The 21500-nt window shown below is 38.8% G+C and overlaps 1 protein-coding gene across 1 annotated transcript in view; it reads right to left on the bottom strand.

Moving 5' to 3' along the window:
- PSD3 (pleckstrin and Sec7 domain containing 3) overlaps positions 1-21500 on the bottom strand; it is a 553196-nt gene that overhangs the window by 498123 nt on the left and 33573 nt on the right. Inside the window, exon 4 of the mRNA XM_047092318.1 lies at positions 12271-12379. Coding sequence (XP_046948274.1) covers positions 12271-12379 — 109 coding nt within the window. The remainder of the gene's footprint in view (positions 1-12270; positions 12380-21500) is intronic.

The following is a 21500-nucleotide window of genomic DNA, read 5'->3' as shown; positions in this document are numbered from 1 at the left end:
AATCTGGCCATTTGTAGCAACGTGGATGGAAGCGGAGAGTGTTATGCTAAGTGAAATAAGTCAGGCAGACAAAGACGGTTACCACATGTTTTCACTCATATGTGGATCCTGAGAAACTTAACAGAGAACCATCGGGGAGGGGAAGGGGGAATAAAATTTACAGAGAGGGAGGGAGGCAAACCACGAGAGACTCTAAAATACTGAGAACAAACTGAGGGTTGATGGGGGGGTGGGGGAGAGGGGAAAGTGGGTGATGGGCATTGAGAAGGGCACCTGTTGGCATGAGCACAGGGTGTTGTATGGAAACCAATTTGACAATAAATGATATTTAATATAAAAAATGAATTAAAAATAAAACTAAAAAAAAAAACAAAAACAAACAAACAAAAAAACCCCAGACCATTAAAAACTACTGCCTATCAAGCACAGTCTGTGAGATAGCTAAAATAATAGGACATCTGGACATCTTGCCAACTTAAGAAGGACCAAGGAATGGTGAGTCAGTCTAATATATAGTTGTGTATTACTGTAAAATCATTTCTCTGCTTTTCATCATGGGTAGGAAGGAAGCTGGAAAGTGGAAAGGAAGGAGCAAACTAAATAAAATGTGCCAAAGATAGAGGATTTACTAAAGGACTAAGCATAAAATTATAAACCAACTTGTATCTGTGATGAAGACAAGAACAATAATACAAATGAAGACCCCAGAATTAGATTTGTCATCAGTTACTTTGTATAATTGTGGTTTTCTAAACCAACCCACATTTTTCTGAAAACAATGTCTCCTAGCTTTCCTGGGTCCTAAAGCCAGATGCAAAGATTAGATAGGAACATGAATAAGGTTAGGCTGCAGTGCTACTTTGTTTGCATGTTGCTCGGGATGAGAATCAGGAATTCTATGTATATGGAGCAGTGTCAACACAAATCAGTAAGACGCTCTACATTTACCCAATACATTCTATCATTAAGAGTTATTCAGCTTCATTCTCACACCATAAGCAAAAAAATAACTCAAAATGGATCACAGACCTAAATCTAAGAGTCAGAACTATAAAACTTAAAAAACAATATTAGCAATACATCTTCTTGACCTTGGATTAGGCACAAGGTTCTTAAATATCAAAAGCACAAGCAACAAAAGAATTGATAAACTGGACTTGATCAAAACTTTAAAATTTTGTGCTGCAAATGATACTATCAGGAAAGTAAAGACAACCCACACAATGGGAGAAAATATTTGCAAATAATATCTCTGAAAAGGGACCTGTATACAGAACATACAAACAACTCTTAAAACCTAATCATAATAAGATAAACCAATTAAAAACTAGGCAAAGGATCTGAATAGACATTTCCCCAAAGGAGATATAAATAAGCCACTAAGCACATGAAAAGATGATCAACATCATTAGTCACTGACGAAATTGAAAACAAAACCACAATGAGATTCTACCTCACATCCACTAGCATAGTTATAACAAAAAGGTAATAACAAGTGTTGGCAAGAATGTGGAGAAATTGGAACCCTTGTACACAGGTGATGGGAATACAAAATGGTGCAACCACTGTGGAAAAAATTTAGAAGTTCCTCAAAAGGTTTAACATAGAATCACCATATGATCCAGCAATTCTGCTTCTGGTACATACCCAAAAGAAATGAAAGTATACATCCACACAAAAACCTATACCCAAATTTTCATAAAACCATTATTCATAATAGCCCCAAAGTAGAAACAACCCAAATATACATCAAATGAATAGATAAATAAAATGTTACCTTTTCATATAATAAAATATTCTGCAATTTATTATGGAATGAAGTAGTGATGCTACAGCATGGATGAAAATAATACAATAAGTGAAAAAAAAGCTAATCATAAAAGACCACATATTATATGATCTCAGTTACATGAAGTGTCTAGAATAAGTAAATCCACAGAGACAAAAAATAATTCAGTGATCGCCTACTGAAGTAGGAAGGGGGATACAGAGTGACTGCTAAGGCATATAGTCTTTTCTTTTTAGGGTGACCAAAATATTCTAAATTAACTGTGGTGATACATACACAACTCAACTCTCTGAACATACTAAAAACCACTGAAGTTTATACTTTAAACAGATTAATTATGTGGCATTATAAGCTACATCTCAATAAGGCTTTTAAAAACCAATACCACTTCTGAGTATATATCCAAAGGAAATGAAATAAGTATCTCAAGATATCTACACCCCCATGCTCACTACAGTATTCACTGTAGCCAAAACATGGAAAGAACTTAACTGTTCATCAACAAATAAACTGATAAAGAAAATGTGGTATATACAATGGAATATTTTTCGGTCATGAGAAGGAAGGAAATCTGCCACTTGCAACAACATGGATGGACCTTAACAGCATTATGCTAAGTGAGGCAAGTCAGACAGAGACAAGTACCACATGATCACACTTTTATGTGGAATCTAAAAAAGTCAACACAAAGGAACAGAGTAGACTGGTGGTTACCAGGGGCAAAGGGGTAGGGAATGGGGAGATGTTGGTCAAAGGCTAAAAACTTCCAATCAAAAACTAAGTAAGTTGTGGGATGTAATGTACAGCTTGGTGACTATAGTTAACAATATGGTATTGCATACTTGAAATCTGCTTACAGAGTATATCTTAAATGTGTTCACCACAGAAAGAAAGAAGAAAGAAAGAAAGAAAGAAAGAAAGAAAGAAAGAAAAAGAAAAAGAAAGAAACTATGTGAGGTGATAGATGTGTTAACTAAACTTAATGTGGTAATCACTTCACAATATACATACTTATCAAGTCACCACATTGGATACCTTAAACCTATACAATGTTATCTGCCAATTGTATATATCAATAAAACTGGAGAAAAAAAGAGTTATTCATATTTCTGGGTTACTTGATAGATAAGGACACAAGTTTGCCTCCTCTCCTTTTCTAAGTCCCATTAAAATGACAAATTTAAGGGGCACCTGGGTGGCTCAGTCAGTTAAACATCCAACTCGGTTTCAGCTCAGGTCATGATCTCATAGTTTGTTGGTTCAAGCCCTGCATTGGGCTCTGTATTGACAGCATGGAGCCTGCTTGAGACTCTCTCTTTCTCCCTCTTTCTCTCTGCCCCTCCCCCACTTACTCGCACACCCTCTCACTCTCTCTCAAAAATAAACTTTAAAAATTGGGGCGCCTGGGTGGCGCAGTCGGTTAAGCGTCCGACTTCAGCCAGGTCACGATCTCGCGCTCCGTGAGTTCGAGCCCCGTCGGGCTCTGGGCTGATGGCTCAGAGCCTGGAGCCTGTTTCCGATTCTGTGTCTCCCTCTCTCTCTGCCCCTCCCCCGTTCATGCTCTGTCTCTCTCTGTCCCAAAAATAAATAAAAAAACGTTGAAAAAAAAATTTAAAAATAAATGACAAATTTCAAAACAAATTTGTTAACAATGCTTAGAAAAAGAGGAACATTATTAAGCCAGAGATTTTAATGAGTTTGTCAGACTCAAAGGGATAGGGTTATAATCATAGACAAAATAAAGCAGAAATCACAACCAAGAACTAATCCAGAAGGCTTTTGTTACCCTAATGGTAAAACCACAGAGAAGCTAAACGCCCAGGGTTGACAGGTGTCCACACCCAGAATGGGAAGCAGAACAGATGTCACTGTGATTAATTGAAGAATTACCTACAAAGCAGCTTCCCATTTTGTCCCCTCTTCCACCATTCTCCCTACCTAGAAGCTTGTTGGCATCAAAAGCACCTAGCCCACCCACGTACCCCTATACCAGTCCATAAATCTCAGCTCACCAAGATTCTTCTCAGCCCTTCTCTATCAGCCCTCCCTCCTCCTCAAGGAAGAGGCCTGCTGGGGATGTACTCCACACATACAGAGAAATTCTAGCTATCTATATTTGGGAACTCAGTCTTTCATTCGTGCATATGAATGGGGAAAAAACAACTCCAACAGACATTTGAGGAAAAACAGTGGCTTCCAAGAGAAGTTCCAAGATTTAATAAAATAGAACTGACCCTGGATAAAGTAGAAATTCCAGAAACAGAAGGTAATCTTGGGAAAACAACTCTAATTAATTCTTTAGAGATTCAACATAATAATGCATACACAAAAGAACAGATTGCAGGGAAACATGAGTGTCAGAGAATGGGAAAGAACTTTTGAAATTATAAGTATAATTATCAAAGTGAATCTTTTATTAGTAAGCTTTTAATTACATATTTTAAAATAGAAGAGGGGTGCCTGGGTGGCTCAGTTGGTTAAGCATCCAACTTCAGCTCAGGTCATGATCTTGTGGTCAATGAGTTCAAGCCCCACGTCGGGCTCTGTGCTGACAGGTCAGAGCCTGGAACCTGCTTCAGATTCTGTGTCTCCCTCTTTCTCTGCTCCTCCCCCACTCATACTCTGTATCTCTCTCAAAAGTAAATAAACATTAAAAAAATTTTTTAAATTTTTTTAAATAGGAAAGAAAAATTAAGAGACATTGATGATTAATCAAATCCAAGTGAACCAACAGCCATCTAGTAGGAATTTCAAAGTAAAAACCATTTAAAAGGTGGAAAGGGAATAATTTAAAAATAATAGAACAAATGGTCCCAAAGCTACAGAAAGATATGACCGGAAAGGCTCAACAAGTACCATGCAGAAAATACAATGATTCATGCCTCCTGACATGTCAGAGGGCAGAGAGAAAGTGTCCAGAGAGAAAGAGCAGGTGACAAAAAGGAGCAAGCATCAGAGTGGCCATGGTACCAATGGATCCAACAGAAAGGGAAGCAGTAACATCAGACTTCTGAAAGGAAATAACGTGAACCTAGACTTTAATTCTGTGGGAAAAAGCAACAAAGCATAAAAACAAAATAGTCATTTTCTGACATAAAAGCTTTAGGAATTTTACCAATCCCAGAACCTCTCCAAAAGTATTACTAAAGGGTAAAGGACAGACTCCAGTCAAAAAAAAAAAGATTCCAAGAATGAAACATGCAATCCAAAAAGCAGTACATCTAATCAAGAATACAATATAAACAATTCTTTTAAAATCTAAGGAGAACAGGGGCACCTGGGTGGCTCCATCGGTTCAGCATCCGACTTGGGCTCAGGTCATGATCTCATGGTCCGTGAGTTTGAGCCCCACATCGGGCTCTGTGCTGACAGCTCAGAGTCTGGAGCCTGTTTTGGGTTCTGTGTCTCCCTCTCTCTCTGCCCCTCCCCCGCTCAAGCGTTGTCTCTGTCTCTCTCAAAAATAAATAAACATTAAAAAAAAATCTAAGGAGAACAGCTGTATAAAGGCATAGAAAACTTTTAGCAAAAATTAGAACAAGTTTGTCAGAAGGTTCTAAGAAGGATGTGTTCATGGTGATAATGAATTGCTTGTTACAAATAATCCAATTAATAGGCAAGGAACAGTAGGAGTACACTGGGTGGGATGAGCACTGGGTGTTATATGTAAGTGACGTATCACTAAATTACATTCTTGAAAACATTATTACACTTTGTTAACTAACTTGGATTTAAATTAAAATTAAAAAAGAGAGAGAGAGAGGTGAGAAGAAGCTTATTTTCTTTTGGACATACTTGTATGAGAATTTGGGGCTGGCATTACAGCAGCCATCTTGATAACATAAGGGGACATGTCTTGGATGAATGCTAACAGGTTGCAGATGGCAAAGGGAAGTGATGGGAACATCTATGTCCTTGTTGATACCTTGCACACTGGAACAACTAAACTGGAAACTCCTACCTTTTAACCCTTCTTTACACTGGATAATAAGGTTTTATCAATGTTCAAAAATAAGAATAATAATCCAGTTACAGCTAGTGATAAAGTAAAGACATAACAATTGATCAGTAAATTATAACAACCTGCTGGCCCCTCCCCTCACTTTTTTCTCCTCTCTGCTCTGGTTAGCTGTACAACCACGAACAGCACGTTACAGACACAGGATCTACTTGCGTTTCACATCAGGTCCAACTACACTACCTGGACTCTACATTCTGTAAATGCTGGTGCTGGATTTTAAATTTTTAGAGTCAACCTATAGTAAAAACACAAAAGATTGTGTCCTAGTTTCAGAACAGAATGTAAATGCCATAAGTCTTATAAAAGTAAAGGTGAGACAGATGGAGGCTCAGCCTGAAGAAGGGCAGCTGGAGGGGAGATGCAGAGGCACCGCATTCTTATCTTACAGAAGAATGTCATAAGATGACTATTTAGAATCCATGGCTTACGAAACACAGTTTCAAATATTAATATTTAAAAACCATAGCTGTAACCAAGTAAACAATAAAAACACAACTTTTGGTATGGGGGGATGAATAAACTATAATACAGATGTTAGCATATTATCTATGAGGCAACTACAGTAAAAGCTTTTCCAAAAAGTGAAAGGAAAAAAAGGGTAGGAGAAAAAAGCAATAATCAGTCAAGATAGCAATCACTACCACAGGGAAGAACTGGGAGAGAGAATGTTGTGGGATCCTCACTCAGAGGAAGAAGAGTCAGGTTCACGGTTTGGAGAGAGAAAGATTTAGAGAATAGTACTAACAATGTGCCCCTAAGGGAGGGAATGGAGAGTGGCAAAGAAGAGGACTCTTGTTTTTTGGCCACGTATAATTTGTTAAAAGTTATATTTTTCAGATTATACACACATATCATTTTGGTAATAAGAACTTAAATTTCCTATTTAAAATAAAAAATAAATGCCTACATCTGAAGGAGTAAAAGCTAGTTATGTCCATTTTCCTCTATTAAATTTGGTACAGTGTTTTGTTTGAGATAATATTCAATGCTGAAGAGGTTGTGAAAGATGAACATTAATGTACCCAGAGGAGAATCTGAATAGGAACAATCTTTTTTTTTTTTAAATGTTTATTTATTTTTGACAGAGAAAGAGACAGAGCATGAGCAGGCAAGGGGCAGAGAGAGAGGGAGTCACAAAATCCAAAGCAAGCTCCATGCTCTGAGCTGTCAGCCCAGAGCCCAGCACAGGGTTCAAATTCACTAACCTTGAGACTATGATCTGAGCCAAAGTCAGACACTTAACCAACTGATCCACCCAGGTACCCCAGAACAATCTTTCTGTTAAACAGTTTGTTAAATGTGGATTTTAGTTCTGTTCACTACTATTCCCAAGACCTAGAACAATGTCTGCTACAGAGTAATATATTCAGTGAACGAGGAAGAAACAAGAAGAAACATCCATGTACTCTTGGGTATGGAACTTACAAACAAACAAAAAATCAGAAGTAAACTTTACCAAAATTAGAACATATTGTTTGGAATTACAGAAGCTCTTTTCTCCCCCCTTCTTTTCACTTCTCTACAGATAACATATGATAAGCAAGGATCAAAAAAGAGTTCACCAGTCCCTACCAAATGTAAACCTAAATATGTACACTTAACCAAGCACTGTGGGGGTTTTTATTCCACTATCTGTTTTTTTTTATTTTCTGTAAGTTATATTTGTTTCTTGCTCAAATATGCATGTCCCTGCTTCACACTTTCCCTTCATCATAATGGTTTCTTTTCCTTCTTTTATCTTTTAAACAAACCAATTTTACAATTTCAGAATATTCTACTGTCTCTAGTTCTTTGGGTCTTGATTCCCTATCTGTTGTGAATGTGGATTCCGCCCCCCCCCCCTTCCACGGAAGCTCCTTCTTTTTTGCTATTTATGCCATTTTATTGTGAGTTGATCAATATTATGGATTACTGATTTATTAACATGGGGGTTTTCTTTGTCCTGAGCTGTGAGACAATCCCTCAGAGTAGTTTTGCATACTCCAGCAATAATGTGTGGAGTTTCTCCAGTCTGTGAAACTGAAAACTGAAGAAAACCTCATTTAAAATGGAGTGGGCAGGCCAGAAGGGAAGTTCTCGTGCCCTACCACTGGTCAACTGCAGACCCCAGCATGAAGAGCAGTATTGTGCTTTCGCTACAGGAAGAAACCTACTTTATGATTCCAGCAGCAGAAAGGAAGAATTTCTCCTTGGCCAGCAATAAGCTCAGCCAATAATACCACAACTCACCCAATGAGAAACTGTTACCACCCTAAACTCTTGCTTTCCTCCAACAAACTTTTGTTGAAAGCAGCCCCTCCCATTTTCCTCTTTTTCTCTATAATCCTTTCCTTTGATCTTGGAACTTGCTTATGTTTTGCCATAGTTTGCATGTCCCAAATTGCAATTCCTTTGCTATTGCTGAATAAACTGATTTTGCTAGTAAAATAACTGGCTTTTTTACTTTTAAGGTCAACAAGTCTAACACCAGTTTTATGTCAATTTCTAGATATCATGTGAAGATACACTTGAATCTCTACCCCATCTGTGCTGCAGGCTTGGATTTCAGTTCCACATGTGTTGACTTTTTCCCACTCTCAGAGCTCTGGAAAATCAGTGTATCAATCCCCTGCCCCTTACCTCCTCCCTGACCTCTACCTCATTCTAAAGCATCTAAACTACCCTTGGGCAAGTTCGACAGTATTTCTGAAGCACATTTCTTTACCTACTTACCTTAAAAAGTTTACAAATCAATAAAGAATACAGGGTGAAAAAACATAAAGAACACAGGAGTGAGATTCTGTCAATTTGTAAGAGTCATATAAGTTGATTCCCCTTCTTAGAAGGCATCCCACAGGCCCCTTTACTTTCTCATGCACTTCTATAAGTCGCCTGTTCTGCCTAAAAGTTGAGGAACAGAATCTTAATCTTCTTCAAAGAATTTTTCAAACATTTTTCCCTCCCAGATTTTGACCAAATCAGAGACTAACTAATGTTGGCCATCTGATACTGTCTTATGAACACTTCAAAAAACATACTTTCCCAAATTGAAGCCACCCTCCTGTTACAGTGTACTTTATCTGACTAGTCTAGAAAAGCCATACTGGTCATCTAAGCAGTAACCTAAAGAGGAAAGGTGTGGGAAGTAGAAAGTCTGAAAGGCACTGTCACTCAACTGCTAATTAATACAGGCCTTATGGTTAGCCCCAAGTGCAGCCCCTGTGATATCTCTTTTTATCTCTTTGAAGTTCAATGCAGCTCTACACATATTCTAATAGCTGACTAGAATGGAAGTGGGCAACCTATCTCTGGTGGCTCACAGCCTCATTAAGTAACAGCACAACTGACATCACACATAGCCCAGAGCCTCTCAACAACTACCAACTACTGCTCTAGCCCTTGAGAAGCTCCTGAAAGCTGCAGCTCCCAGAAAGCAGAGGGAACACAGAAATTAAGGAAGCACAGTCACTTCTTTCTTTTCACTATAGTGATAAACAGATAATGAGAATCTAGATCTTAATTCCACGCCAAGAGATTCTTCCACCATTCACATGTTCTCCTGTACCCCATCCAACATTCTAAGCCTTGCCACTGATTCAAAATCCCTGCAATAAGCTATAGTTTGCAAATAATCTTGACTTGTTTCCCCTAGAACCTCCTACCAACAACTCATGTTAAGTTGCTGCTCAATGGCAAAGTCTAAACCTTCTCTCCCTGTAGCAGTGACATTTTCCTTGGGCCTCACAGAGGATCACGAACCACGGGACCTTACCTGATCTGATTATGTCATTGCTAGGGTACCACCTGTCAGGTGATGCCTCCTGAGTATTACTGGGGATGCATCCATTTCTCTAGCAGGCTGCTTCTGGAGCACCTAGGTTAAGTCACTTATTATTTTTTTTTTCAACGTTTATTTATTTTTGGGACAGAGAGAGACAGAGCATGAACGGGGAAGGGGCAGAGAGAGAGGGAGACACAGAATCGGAAACAGGCTCCAGGCTCTGAGCCATCAGCCCAGAGCCTGACGCGGGGCTCGAACCCACGGACCGCGAGATCGTGACCTGGCTGAAGTTGGACGCTTAACCGACTGCGCCACCCAGGCGCCCCGGTTAAGTCACTTATTTAATTTACTTTTTTTCTTTTTTAATGGAAAAAAAAAAACCTTTGTGGGAAGAGATATGTCTATCAATCAAATTCAAATAGAAACACTGTCCTATTCTCTCTACTACCTTAACTCTACAGTCGTCTGAATTTGGGCAGTGTTTTGATGACAAATGACTAGTCTATGTAAAGAAACTTCAACAGTGTTTTTGAAATGAAAAAAAAATATGCTATAATTTCTTTGTAAAGATATGAAAAGAATACTTTCCAAGTCAATATAAACTTGCATTTTACAACCCTCCTATTGTAACCGATAGCTTCTGCTGCTCTGTTCCAATTTCCAGATCAATTCATCTTGATTTGCCACTTCCTCTCTGCACACCTGGATAAAATGCAAACTCTATCCTGCCTTAGGCCCAAATGATTTTGCCCCCCATTTAAACGATTATCTTTCTAAATTTAAAACCAACCAGGCTAATCTCCTTCCTGTCCATGAAACAATTTTTATTTTCTGCCACCATACCTTTGGCTCATTCCATTCCCTCAATCTGAAATGCCCTTCCCTAAAACCTTACTAATCAGAACACTAGTCATTCTTTATGAAAAAGTTCAACTTCTAACTCTCCATGAAGTCACAGCTGAAAATGATCATCCCCCCCACCAATCACTTACAGATATGTTTCTCTCTGACCAAAGAATAAGCTCCTAAAGGGAAAGAACTATGTCTTTACTTCTTTGCACCCTCACAGTGCCCAGTACAGATAACTACACATAACTGTTATTTAAACATATTTACTCAATAAATACATGCATACTTTCACATCTGCAGAATAACATCACACCAGACACAAATAATACTAACTGTTTTTACCAAGGCAAATAAAAACAGGTTTAAAATGTCATTTTGATTTGACTCAGGTATACAGAGAAAACTACTCAAAACCTAGGAGTAAGGAATAACCAAACTCACCCACCAAGTCAGAGAACTATGCAGACATTTGATACTATCTCTACATAGTAAAGTAAAAATACTTTTTCTGAAAGAAAAATAAAAAAACACCTCTAATCAGCACAAAATCACAATGTGACACGCAAAGGCTATGCCAAGGAGTTTTAAATAGTCTTGGGTAAATCAGTATACCCTGTCTGAGAAATAATGAATAGATGAGTAAGTGCCCTAAAACTCAAGCCCAGAATAGTTAGGTATTTACGCTGAATGATAAATAACAAATTGGGGCACTATAATAAAAGCAGAATGATTTTTGGGGCACCTGGGTGGCTCAGTCAGTTAAGCATCCAACTTCAACTCAGGTCATGATCTCACAATTCATGAGTTCTGGTCCCATGAGCTGTCAGCACAGAGCCTGGAGCCTCCTTCAGATTCTGTGTCTGTCCCTCCCCTGCTCATGCTCTGTCTCTCAAAAATAAATAAACATTAAAAAAAATTTTTTTTAAAGCAGAATGATTTTTAAAAAATAACCTAGCTGTTTTATTCTTCAAGAGTCCTCAACTATTGCTATATCTAATAAATATGCACCATTAGGTAAAAGAAATTATTACCTGGTTGCATATACACTGCATTCTTGCTATCCCCAAATATTATGGGGGTCCATTACCTAATCTTATCTAACATGTAAGTCAAAAATTCAGGTATTATTTTATTTTTTCAACTGAACAACAGCTACATTAGGTCAGATACCTTGACTACCCAAAACAAAAATCAGTGTCAGACAGTGATAGAATTGAGGAAAGTCTTGACTATACTTGTAAATCTCAACTTCAAATATGGTATGATGATGATAATGATTACAATAAACAATAACATTAGCAAACACTTTTATAACACTCGTTACATGCCAAACGTGGCTCTGAGATCTTTACATTCGTCAATTTACTTAAAACCCCCAAAAGAATTCTGAGACATGTATACTATCTTATTTACAACATGTATAGTCCCATTTTATAGATGAAAACACTGAGGCACAAGCAGATTAGATAACTTACTCAAGGTCATACATCTCATAAGTTACAAGGCCAGGATTCAAACTTCGGAAGTCTAGCTCCACACCCAGGCTCCTAACCAAATGCAATATCCCTTTCTTAGCTAATTCCCAAGACAACTCATATCCCCTTTATCATGTACTGATTGAGTACTTCTCCACCTTCATTACTGCCTTCCTACCTTTTTGAAACTTGTTCACTTTATTCATCAAAACAATCTTTCTAAGATATAAAAGTTAAAAATGCAGGATGTAATTCTTGTAGTTTGTTCTGGGTAATTTCAGATCAGTTCTTGGTTGAAGAAATCTCAGCTTTTAACATCTGAAATCTCTGTAGCACTTCATATCTGTTACCTAAAGGAAGAGGGTAGGGAAACACTTACTAGTATCTGGAGGTTTCTCTTTAGATATGCCAAATAAAAATTCATATTTGGCCTTGGCAACACTCTGGGAATGAGACGATGCATTGTTAACCCAAACAAATGTCTCTGCCTGCAAAATTAAAACAAAAAAAAAGTTATCATTAAAAACATATAAAAAATACATCATAAAACAAACCAACCACAAGAGAATGGTTAAGCAATAATGAAATATCTTCTTGACAGAATGCTACATGGCCATTAAAAATGAAACATAAAAAATATAATACAACAAAAATCAAAATACAAAATGATCACTGAAAGATTACAATTGTATAGAAAAATAAACATACATCTATAGGGGAATAAGAAATTTATGAAAACTTTGGCTTGATGGAGGGGGCAGAATTATGGTACAATACTTGTTCAAAAAATTTTTTTAATGTTTATTTATTTTTGAGAGAGAGAGAGAGTGCAAGCAGGGGAGGGGCAGAGAGAGAAGGAGACACAGAATCCAAACAGGCTCCCAGCTCTGAGCTGTCAACACAGAGCTCAATGCAGGGCTTGAACTCACAAACCCCGAGATCATGACCTGAGCCAAAGTTGTACACTTAACCAACCAGGCGCCCTTATTTTTTTAAATTGAAGTACAGTTGACATACAACATTATATTAGTTTCAGGTATACAACATAGTGATACAAAACTCTCACCCCGAAAATTATAGTTACCATCTGCTACCATACAAAGTTATTACAATATGATTGACTATATTCCCTATACTATACTATTCATCCCCATGACTTACTTTATAATTAAGTTTGTACCTTAAGTTTGTATAATTAAGTTTGTACGTCTTAATCCCTTTCACCTATTTAGCCCATCCTCCCATCCTCCAACCCCCTAGCAACCACCAGTTTGTTCTCTGCATTTATGTTCTCTGCATTTATCTCTATTCTGGGTATGTTTTTGTTTGTTCGCTGGTTTTGTTTCTTTAGATTCTACTTATAAGTGAAATCATATGGTATTGTCTTTTTCCATCTGACTTATTTCACTTAGCAAAATACCCTCTAGGTGCCCACCCATAGTATCATACATAAAAGGCAAGCTTTCAGTCTTTTTTTATGGCTGAGTTTTATTCCATTTATACATACATATATATATATATATATATATATATATACACACACACACACACACATATGTGTGTATATATGTGTGTACACACATATATATGTATATGTACACACACACATATATGTATACCACATCACAACAATTCATTCATCTGTGGATGGGCACTTGGGTTGCTTCTGTATCTTGGATATTAGAAAAACACTGCAATACACATAGGAGTGCATACATCTTTTCAAATTAATGTTTTCTTTTTTTCTTCCAGAAGTAGAATTACTGGATCATATGATACTTCTATTTTTAATTTTTTGAGGAATTTCCATACTATTTTCCACATAGCTGTACCAATTTACATTCCCACCAATAGTGCATGAGGGTTCCCTTTTCTCCACATCCTAACAACTGTTATTTCTTGTCTTTTTGATAATAGTCATTAGCCATTCTATGTGAGGTGATATCTCACTGTGATTTTAATTTACATTTCTCTGATGATTAGGGATGTTGACCATCTTTTCACATGTCTCTTGCCATCTGTATGTCTTCTTTGGAAAAATGTCTATTCAGGTCCTCTGTCTAATTTTTAATCAATTATTTATGGTTTTGTTTGGAGTTGAGTTGTAGGAGTTCTTTATGTATTTTGGATGTTAACCCCTTATCAGATATATCATTTGCAAATGTCCTCTCACATTCAAGTATGTTTTTTGTTTTGTTTTGTTGATGGTTTCTTTTGCTCTGCAGGAGCTCTTTAGTCTGATGTAGTCTGATGTAGTCCAAGAGTTTGTTTTTGCTTTGTTTCCCTTACCTGAAGAGACAGATCCAGAAAAATACTGCTAAGGGTGATGTCCAAGAGTTGACTGCCTATGTTTTCATTTGAAGTTTCCTGATTCCAGGTATACAATTTTGTCCTTATTATTTTTATTATTTTTTTTTTTAGAGAGAGAGAGAGAGAGAGAGAGAGAGAGGAGTACAAGTTAGGGAGGGGCACAGGGAGAGAGAATTTTAAACTCCACACTGAGCATGAAGCTTTGACACAGGCCTTGATCCCATGACCCTGGGATCATGACCTGAGCTGAAATCAAGAGTCAGATGCTCAACTGACTGAGCCACCCAGGCATCCCACATTTTGGTCTTTAATCTATTTTGAGTTTATTTTTGGTGCATGGTGTAAGAAAGTGGTCCGGTTTCACTCTTTTGCATGTTGCTGTCTAACTCTTTACTAAAGATACTGTCTTTTCCCAATGTATATTCTTGCCTTCTTTGTCATAGTTATTTACCATATAAGTATGGGGTTATTTCTTTTTTTTTTAATTTTTTTAAATGTTTTTATTTATTTTTGAGACAGAGAGAGACAGAGCATGAGCAGGGGAGGGGTAGAGAGAGAGGGAGACACAGAATCTGAAGCAGGCTCCAGGCTCTGAGCTGTCAGCAGAGCCCGACGCAGGGCTCGAACTCACACACCGCGAGATCATGACCTGAGCCGAAGTCGGATGCTCAACCGACTGAGCCACCCAGGCGCCCCTGTATGGGGTTATTTCTTGGCTATCTGTCCTGTTCAATTGATCTAGGTGTCTATTTTTGTTGCCAGAACCATATTGTTTTGAGTACTATAGCTTTGCAGTATAGTTTGAAATGTGAGATTGTGATACTTACAACTTTGTGCTTCTTTCTCAAGAATACGTTGGCCATTCAGGGTCCTTTACAGTTCCATATAAATTTTACAACTGTTTGTTCTAGTTGTGGGAAAAATACTACTGTCATTTTGATAGGGATTGTACTGAATCTGTAGACTGTTTTGGATTAATATGTACATTTTAACATTAATTCTTCCAGTCCATAAACCTAGTATATCTTTCCACTTATTTGTGTCAGCTTCAAGTTCTTTCATCAATGTCTTACAGTTTTCAGAGTACAGGTCTTTCACCTTCTTGGTTAAATGTATTCCTAGGTATTTTACTCTTTTTGATACAGTTGTAAATGGGACTGTTTTCCTAATTTTTCTTTCTGCTAGTTCATTATTAGTATATAGAAATCCAACAGGTTTCTGTATATTAATTTTGTATTCTGCAACTTTACCAAATTCATTTATCAGTTCTAATAGTTTTTTAGTGGACGTTTTAATTTTTCTATATATAATATAATGTTATCTGCATATAGCAACAGTTTTATTTCTTCCTTACCAATGTGGATACCTTTTATTTCTTTCTCTTGACTAACTGCTGCAGCTAAGACTTCCAGCACTATGTTGAATAAAAGTGGCCAAGAGTTAACATCCTTGTCTTGTTCCTAGCCTTAGAGAAAAAGCTTTTAGCTTTTCACCATTGAGTATGATGTTATCTGTGGGTAGGCGGAATTTTTTAAATTAAACTTATGTTACTTTTCTGCAATTAGCAAAATGTATTTTATTTTTAGATGTGTCATGTTCCAAATGATTATCAATACCTATAGCACACAGCAGGAATATTTGTGTATGGGTTCTACTAAAATATGCTAACATAAAGAAGTCTTTCCCCAAAAAGACCTTATTTTTTATGTAATCAGAAACACCATTCAGCCAAACAGGGGGCACAGAGTATAAGTGCCACTCATCCCATTTATACTAACTCTCCTAAATTTAAGCATCTGTCCCAGTGTTCTCTGAAATTCCATAAAGTCCCCTATTTGAAAGATAAGCTACAAAGGTGACTGTGAAAGTGGGTTCACATCATGATTCTAAATTCCTATGGCCTTCCTCCTGGCTGCTTTAGGCAACTGCCAAAACTCAGGAGTGCCTCCCTCCCTTCTCTGGCCTAGTATTAATTTAAAATAAGTAACAAGGTAGAAATTGTAAAACACAGAGAAATCTAGCCTAGTTCAATCAGGGAGCCATTCTTCTGCCACTTTACCCTGAACCCAAAAATCAACCAAAATCCAGACACTGCCCTCCCTGGTTTCTACCCTCTAATTATAAGATATCTTCTTTTCTCATGTCTGAGCAGCAAACATAACCGTTCACTGTAGGAGACAGAAGCACAGAGTTTTATCAGCAACCAAACAGCTACTTCATAGAGGGAAATTTTATGACTTCTATTATATTCCTTGGAGCAGAAATGATTGACAGTAGTGAGAAGGCCCATGATGGGGTTATGATTAACTCCATCACCCTACTGCAGACCAGTTCAACAGGTAGGCCTCTCTTTGTTCTTTCCTACTAATATCAAAGAGCTAGTTTGTACAAGTTTGAGGAAACAATTTATTTCTTAAAATAGCTCTACAATCACTTAATGTTCAACTGTGTAAAATTTATCTTTTTGATAAAGGTGTATACTCCTCTTGGGAGTTATGTGCTTGATATTCACAAGCTGTTGATTAACCTTTTCCCCAGCAGAGAGGAAATATCAATGTTTTGATGTGTTTAGGGAGCTTCAGACTGGTAAAAGAGGAATGTGATGCCCTAGGTATCGTGGTAGAGCGGTTAAGGAAGGCTCTCTGAGTAACTAATACTTGTAGAGATGAGAAGGATGAGAGCCAGGGAAGAACAGACTCCCCCATCTAAGCAGAGAGAGGGTCATATAGCAGGAGGCCTTATAGCAGGAAAGGATTAGGCTACTCAAATGATTGAAAAGCCAACATGGCCACAGAATAGTGGGTAAATGGGAAACTTTAGAGACTGACCAAGAAAATAACACAGCAGAAAGTAAGGAGAGGAGACAGGAGCCAAACACACATGATGTGTAGGTCAAGGAAAGGTCTGATGAGAAGCCAGGGAAGGGTTTGAAATATATGGTGACTCGCTAACCCACTTAAAAGATCATTCATGGGTGGTCCAGGAAGATGGCGGCGTAGGAGGACGCTGGGCTCACCGCGCGTCCTGCTGATCACTTAGATTCCACCTACACCTGCCTAAATAACCCAGAAAACCGCCAGAGGATTAGCAGAACAGAGTCACCGGACCCAAGTGCAGACGAGAGGCCCACGGAAGAGGGTAGGAAGGGCGGCGAGGCGGTGCGCGCTCCACGGACTGGCGGGAGGGAGCCGGGGCGGAGGGGCGGCTCGCCGGCCAAGCAGAGCCCCCGAGTCCGGCTTGCAAAAGCGGAGGGGCCTGACTGACTGTGTTCCGACAGCAAGCGCGACTTAGCGTCTGGGAGGTCATAAGTTAACAGCTCTGCTCGGAAAGCGGGAAGGCTGGAGGACAAAGGGAGGGTGAGCTGCGGAGCCCCTGGACGACAGAGCTCAGTTTGGCGGGGAACAAAGGCGCTCGCCAGCGCCATCTCCCCCGCCCATCCCCCAGCCAAAATCCCAAAGGGAACCGGCTCCGGCCAGGGAAATTGCTCGCTCCGCGCGAACACCCAACTCTGTGCTTCTGCGGAGCCAAACCTCCGGCAGCGATCTGACTCCCTCCGGCTGCCACAGGGCCCCTCCTGAAGTGGATCACCTAAGGAGAAGCGAGCTAAGCCTGCCCCCCCTGCCGCCGTGCACCTTGCCTTCCCACCCCAGCTAATACGCCAGATCCCCAGCATCACAAGCCTGGCAGTGTGCAAGTAGCCCAGACGGGCCACACCACCCCACAGTGAATCCCGCCCCTAGGAGAGGGGAAGAGAAGGCACACACCAGTCTGACTGTGGCCCCAGCGGTGGGCTGGGGGCAGACATCAGGTCGGACTGCGGCCCCGCCCACCAACTCCAGTTATACACCACAGCACAGGGGAAGTGCCCTGCAGGCCCTCAACACACCAGGGACTATCCAAAATGACCAAGCGGAAGAATTCCCCTCAGAAGAATCTCCAGGAAATAACAACAGCTAATGAGCTGATCAAAAAGGATTTAAATAATATAACAGAAAGTGAATTTAGAATAATAGTCATAAAATTAATCGCTGGGCTGGAAAACAGCATACAGGACAGCAGAGAATCTCTTGCTACAGACATCAGGGGACTAATGAACAGTCACGAGGAGCTGAAAAACGCTTTAAAGGAAATGGAAAACAAAATGCAAACCACCACAGCTCGGATGGAAGAGGCAGAGGAGAGAATAGGTGAACTAGAAGATAAAGTTATGGAAAAAGAGGAAGCTGAGAAAAAGAGAGATAAAAAAATCCAGGAGTATGAGGGGAAAATTAGAGAACTAAGTGATACACTAAAAAGAAATAATCTACGCATAATTGGTATCCCAGAGGAGGAAGAGAGAGGGAAAGGTGCTGAAGGGGTACTTGAAGAAATTATAGCTGAGAACTTCCCTGAACTGGGGAAGGAAAAAGGCATTGAAATCCAAGAGGCACAGAGAACTCCCTTCAGACGTAACTTGAATCGATCTTCTGCACGCCATATCATAGTGAAACTGGCAAAATACAAGGATAAAGAGAAAATTCTGAAAGCAGCAAGGGGTAAACGTGCCCTCACATATAAAGGGAGACCTATAAGACTCGTGACTGATCTCTCTTTTGAAACTTGGCAGGCCAGAAAGAATTGGCACGAGATTTTCAGGGTGCTAGACAGTAAAAATATGCAGCCAAGAATCCTTTATCCAGCAAGTCTGTCATTTAGAATAGAAGGAGAGATAAAGGTCTTCCCAAACAAACAAAAACTGAAGGAATTTGTCACCACTAAACCAGCCCTACAAGAGATCCTAAGGGGGACCCTGTGAGACAAAGTACCAGAGACATCACTACAAGCATAAAACATACAGACATCACAATGACTCTAAACCCGTATCTTTCTATAATAACACTGAATGTAAATGGATTAAATGCGCCAACCAAAAGACATAGGGTATCAGAATGGATAAAAAAACAAGACCCATCTATTTGCTGTCTACAAGAGACTCATTTTAGACCTGAGGACACCTTTAGATTCAGAGTGAGGGGATGGAGAACTATTTATCATGCTACTGGAAGCCAGAAGAAAGCTGGAGTAGCCATACTTATATCAGACAAACTAGACTTTAAATTAAAGGCTGTAACAAGAGATGAAGAAGGACATTATATAATAGTTACAGGGTCTATCCATCAGGAAGAGCTAACAATTATAAATGTCTATGCGCCAAATACCGGAGCCCCCAAATATATAAAACAATTACTCATAAACAGAAGCAACCTTATTGATAAGAATGTGGTAATTGCTGGGGACTTTAACACCCCACTTACAGAAATGGATAGATCATCTAGACACACGGTCAATAAAGAAACAAGGGCCCTGAATGAGACACTGGATCAGATGGACTTGACAGATATATTTAGAACTCTGCATCCCAAAGCAACAGAATATACTTTCTTCTCGAGTGCACATGGAACATTCTCCAAGATAGATCATATACTGGGTCACAAAACAGCCCTTCATAAGTTTACAAGAATTGAAATTATACCATGCATACTTTCAGACCACAATGCTATGAAGCTTGAAGTCAACCACAGGAAAAAATCTGGAAAACCTCCAAAAGCATGGAGGTTAAAGAACACCCTACTAACGAATGAGTGGGTCAACCAGGCAATTAGAGAAGAAATCAAAAAATATATGGAAACAAACGAAAATGAAAATACAACAATCCAAACGCTTTGGGACGCAGCGAAGGCAGTCCTGAGAGGAAAATACATTGCAATCCAGGCCTATCTCAAGAAACAAGAAAAATCCCAAATACAAAATCTAACAGCACACCTAAAGGAAATAGAAGCAGAACAGCAAAGGCAGCCTAAACCCAGCAGAAGAAGAGAAATAATAAAGATCAGAGCAGAAATAAACAATATAGAATCTAAAAAAACTGTAGAGCAGATCAACGAAACCAAGAGTTGGTTTTTTGAAAAAATAAACAAAATTGACAAACCTCTAGCCAGGCTTCTCAAAAAGAAAAGGGAGATGACCCAAATAGATAAACTCATGAATGAAAATGGAATTATTACAACCAATCCCTCAGAGATACAAACAATTATCAGGGAATACTATGAAAAATTATATGCCAACAAATTGGACAACCTGGAAGAAATGGACAAATTCCTGAACACCCACACTCTTCCAAAACTCAATCAGGAGGAAATAGAAAGCTTGAACAGACCCATAACCAGCGAAGAAATTGAATCGGTTATCAAAAATCTCCCAACAAATAAGAGTCCAGGACCAGATGGCTTCCCAGGGGAGTTCTACCAGACGTTTAAAGCAGAGATAATACCTATCCTTCTCAAGCTATTCCAAGAAATAGAAAGGGAAGGAAAACTTCCAGACTCATTCTATGAAGCCAGTATTACTTTGATTCCTAAACCAGACAGAGACCCAGTAAAAAAAGAGAACTACAGGCCAATATCCCTGATGAATATGGATGCCAAAATTCTCAATAAGATACTAGCAAATCGAATTCAACAGCATATAAAAAGCATTGTTCACCATGATCAAGTGGGATTCATTCCTGGGATGCAGGGCTGGTTCAACATTCGCAAATCAATCAACGTGATACATCACATTAACAAAAAAAAAGAGAAGAACCATATGATCCTGTCAATCGATGCAGAAAAGGCCTTTGACAAAATCCAGCACCCTTTCTTAATAAAAACCCTGGAGAAAGTCGGGATAGAAGGAACATACTTAAAGATCATAAAAGCCATTTATGAAAAGCCCACAGCTAACATCATCCTCAACGGGGAAAAACTGAGAGCTTTTTCCCTGAGATCAGGAACACGACAGGGATGCCCACTCTCACCGTTGTTGTTTAACATAGTGCTGGAAGTGCTAGCATCAGCAATCAGACAACAAAAGGAAATCAAAGGCATCAAAATTGGCAAAGATGAAGTCAAGCTTTCGCTTTTTGCAGATGACATGATATTATACATGGAAAATCCGATAGACTCCACCAAAAGTCTGCTAGAACTGATACATGAATTCAGCAAAGTTGCAGGATACAAAATCAATGTACAGAAATCAGTTGCATTCTTATACACTAACAATGAAGCAACAGAAAGACAAATAAAGAAACTGATCCCATTCACAATTGCACCAAGAAGCATAAAATACCTAGGAATAAATCGAACCAAAGATGTAAAGGATCTGTATGCTGAAAACTATAGAAAGCTTATGAAGGAAATTGAAGAAGATTTAAAGAAATGGAAAGACATTCCCTGCTCATGGATTGGAAAAATAAATATTGTCAAAATGTCAATACTACCC

Source organism: Lynx rufus, unplaced genomic scaffold (genome assembly GCF_022079265.1).
Source record: "Lynx rufus isolate CCGP_SWC_20201006 ecotype Redwood Valley unplaced genomic scaffold, mLynRuf1.p SCAF_3, whole genome shotgun sequence".
NCBI classification, from domain to species: domain Eukaryota; kingdom Metazoa; phylum Chordata; class Mammalia; order Carnivora; family Felidae; genus Lynx; species Lynx rufus.
Note: the sequence above shows the minus strand (reverse complement) of the source record. Positions and strands in the feature narration are given on the sequence as shown.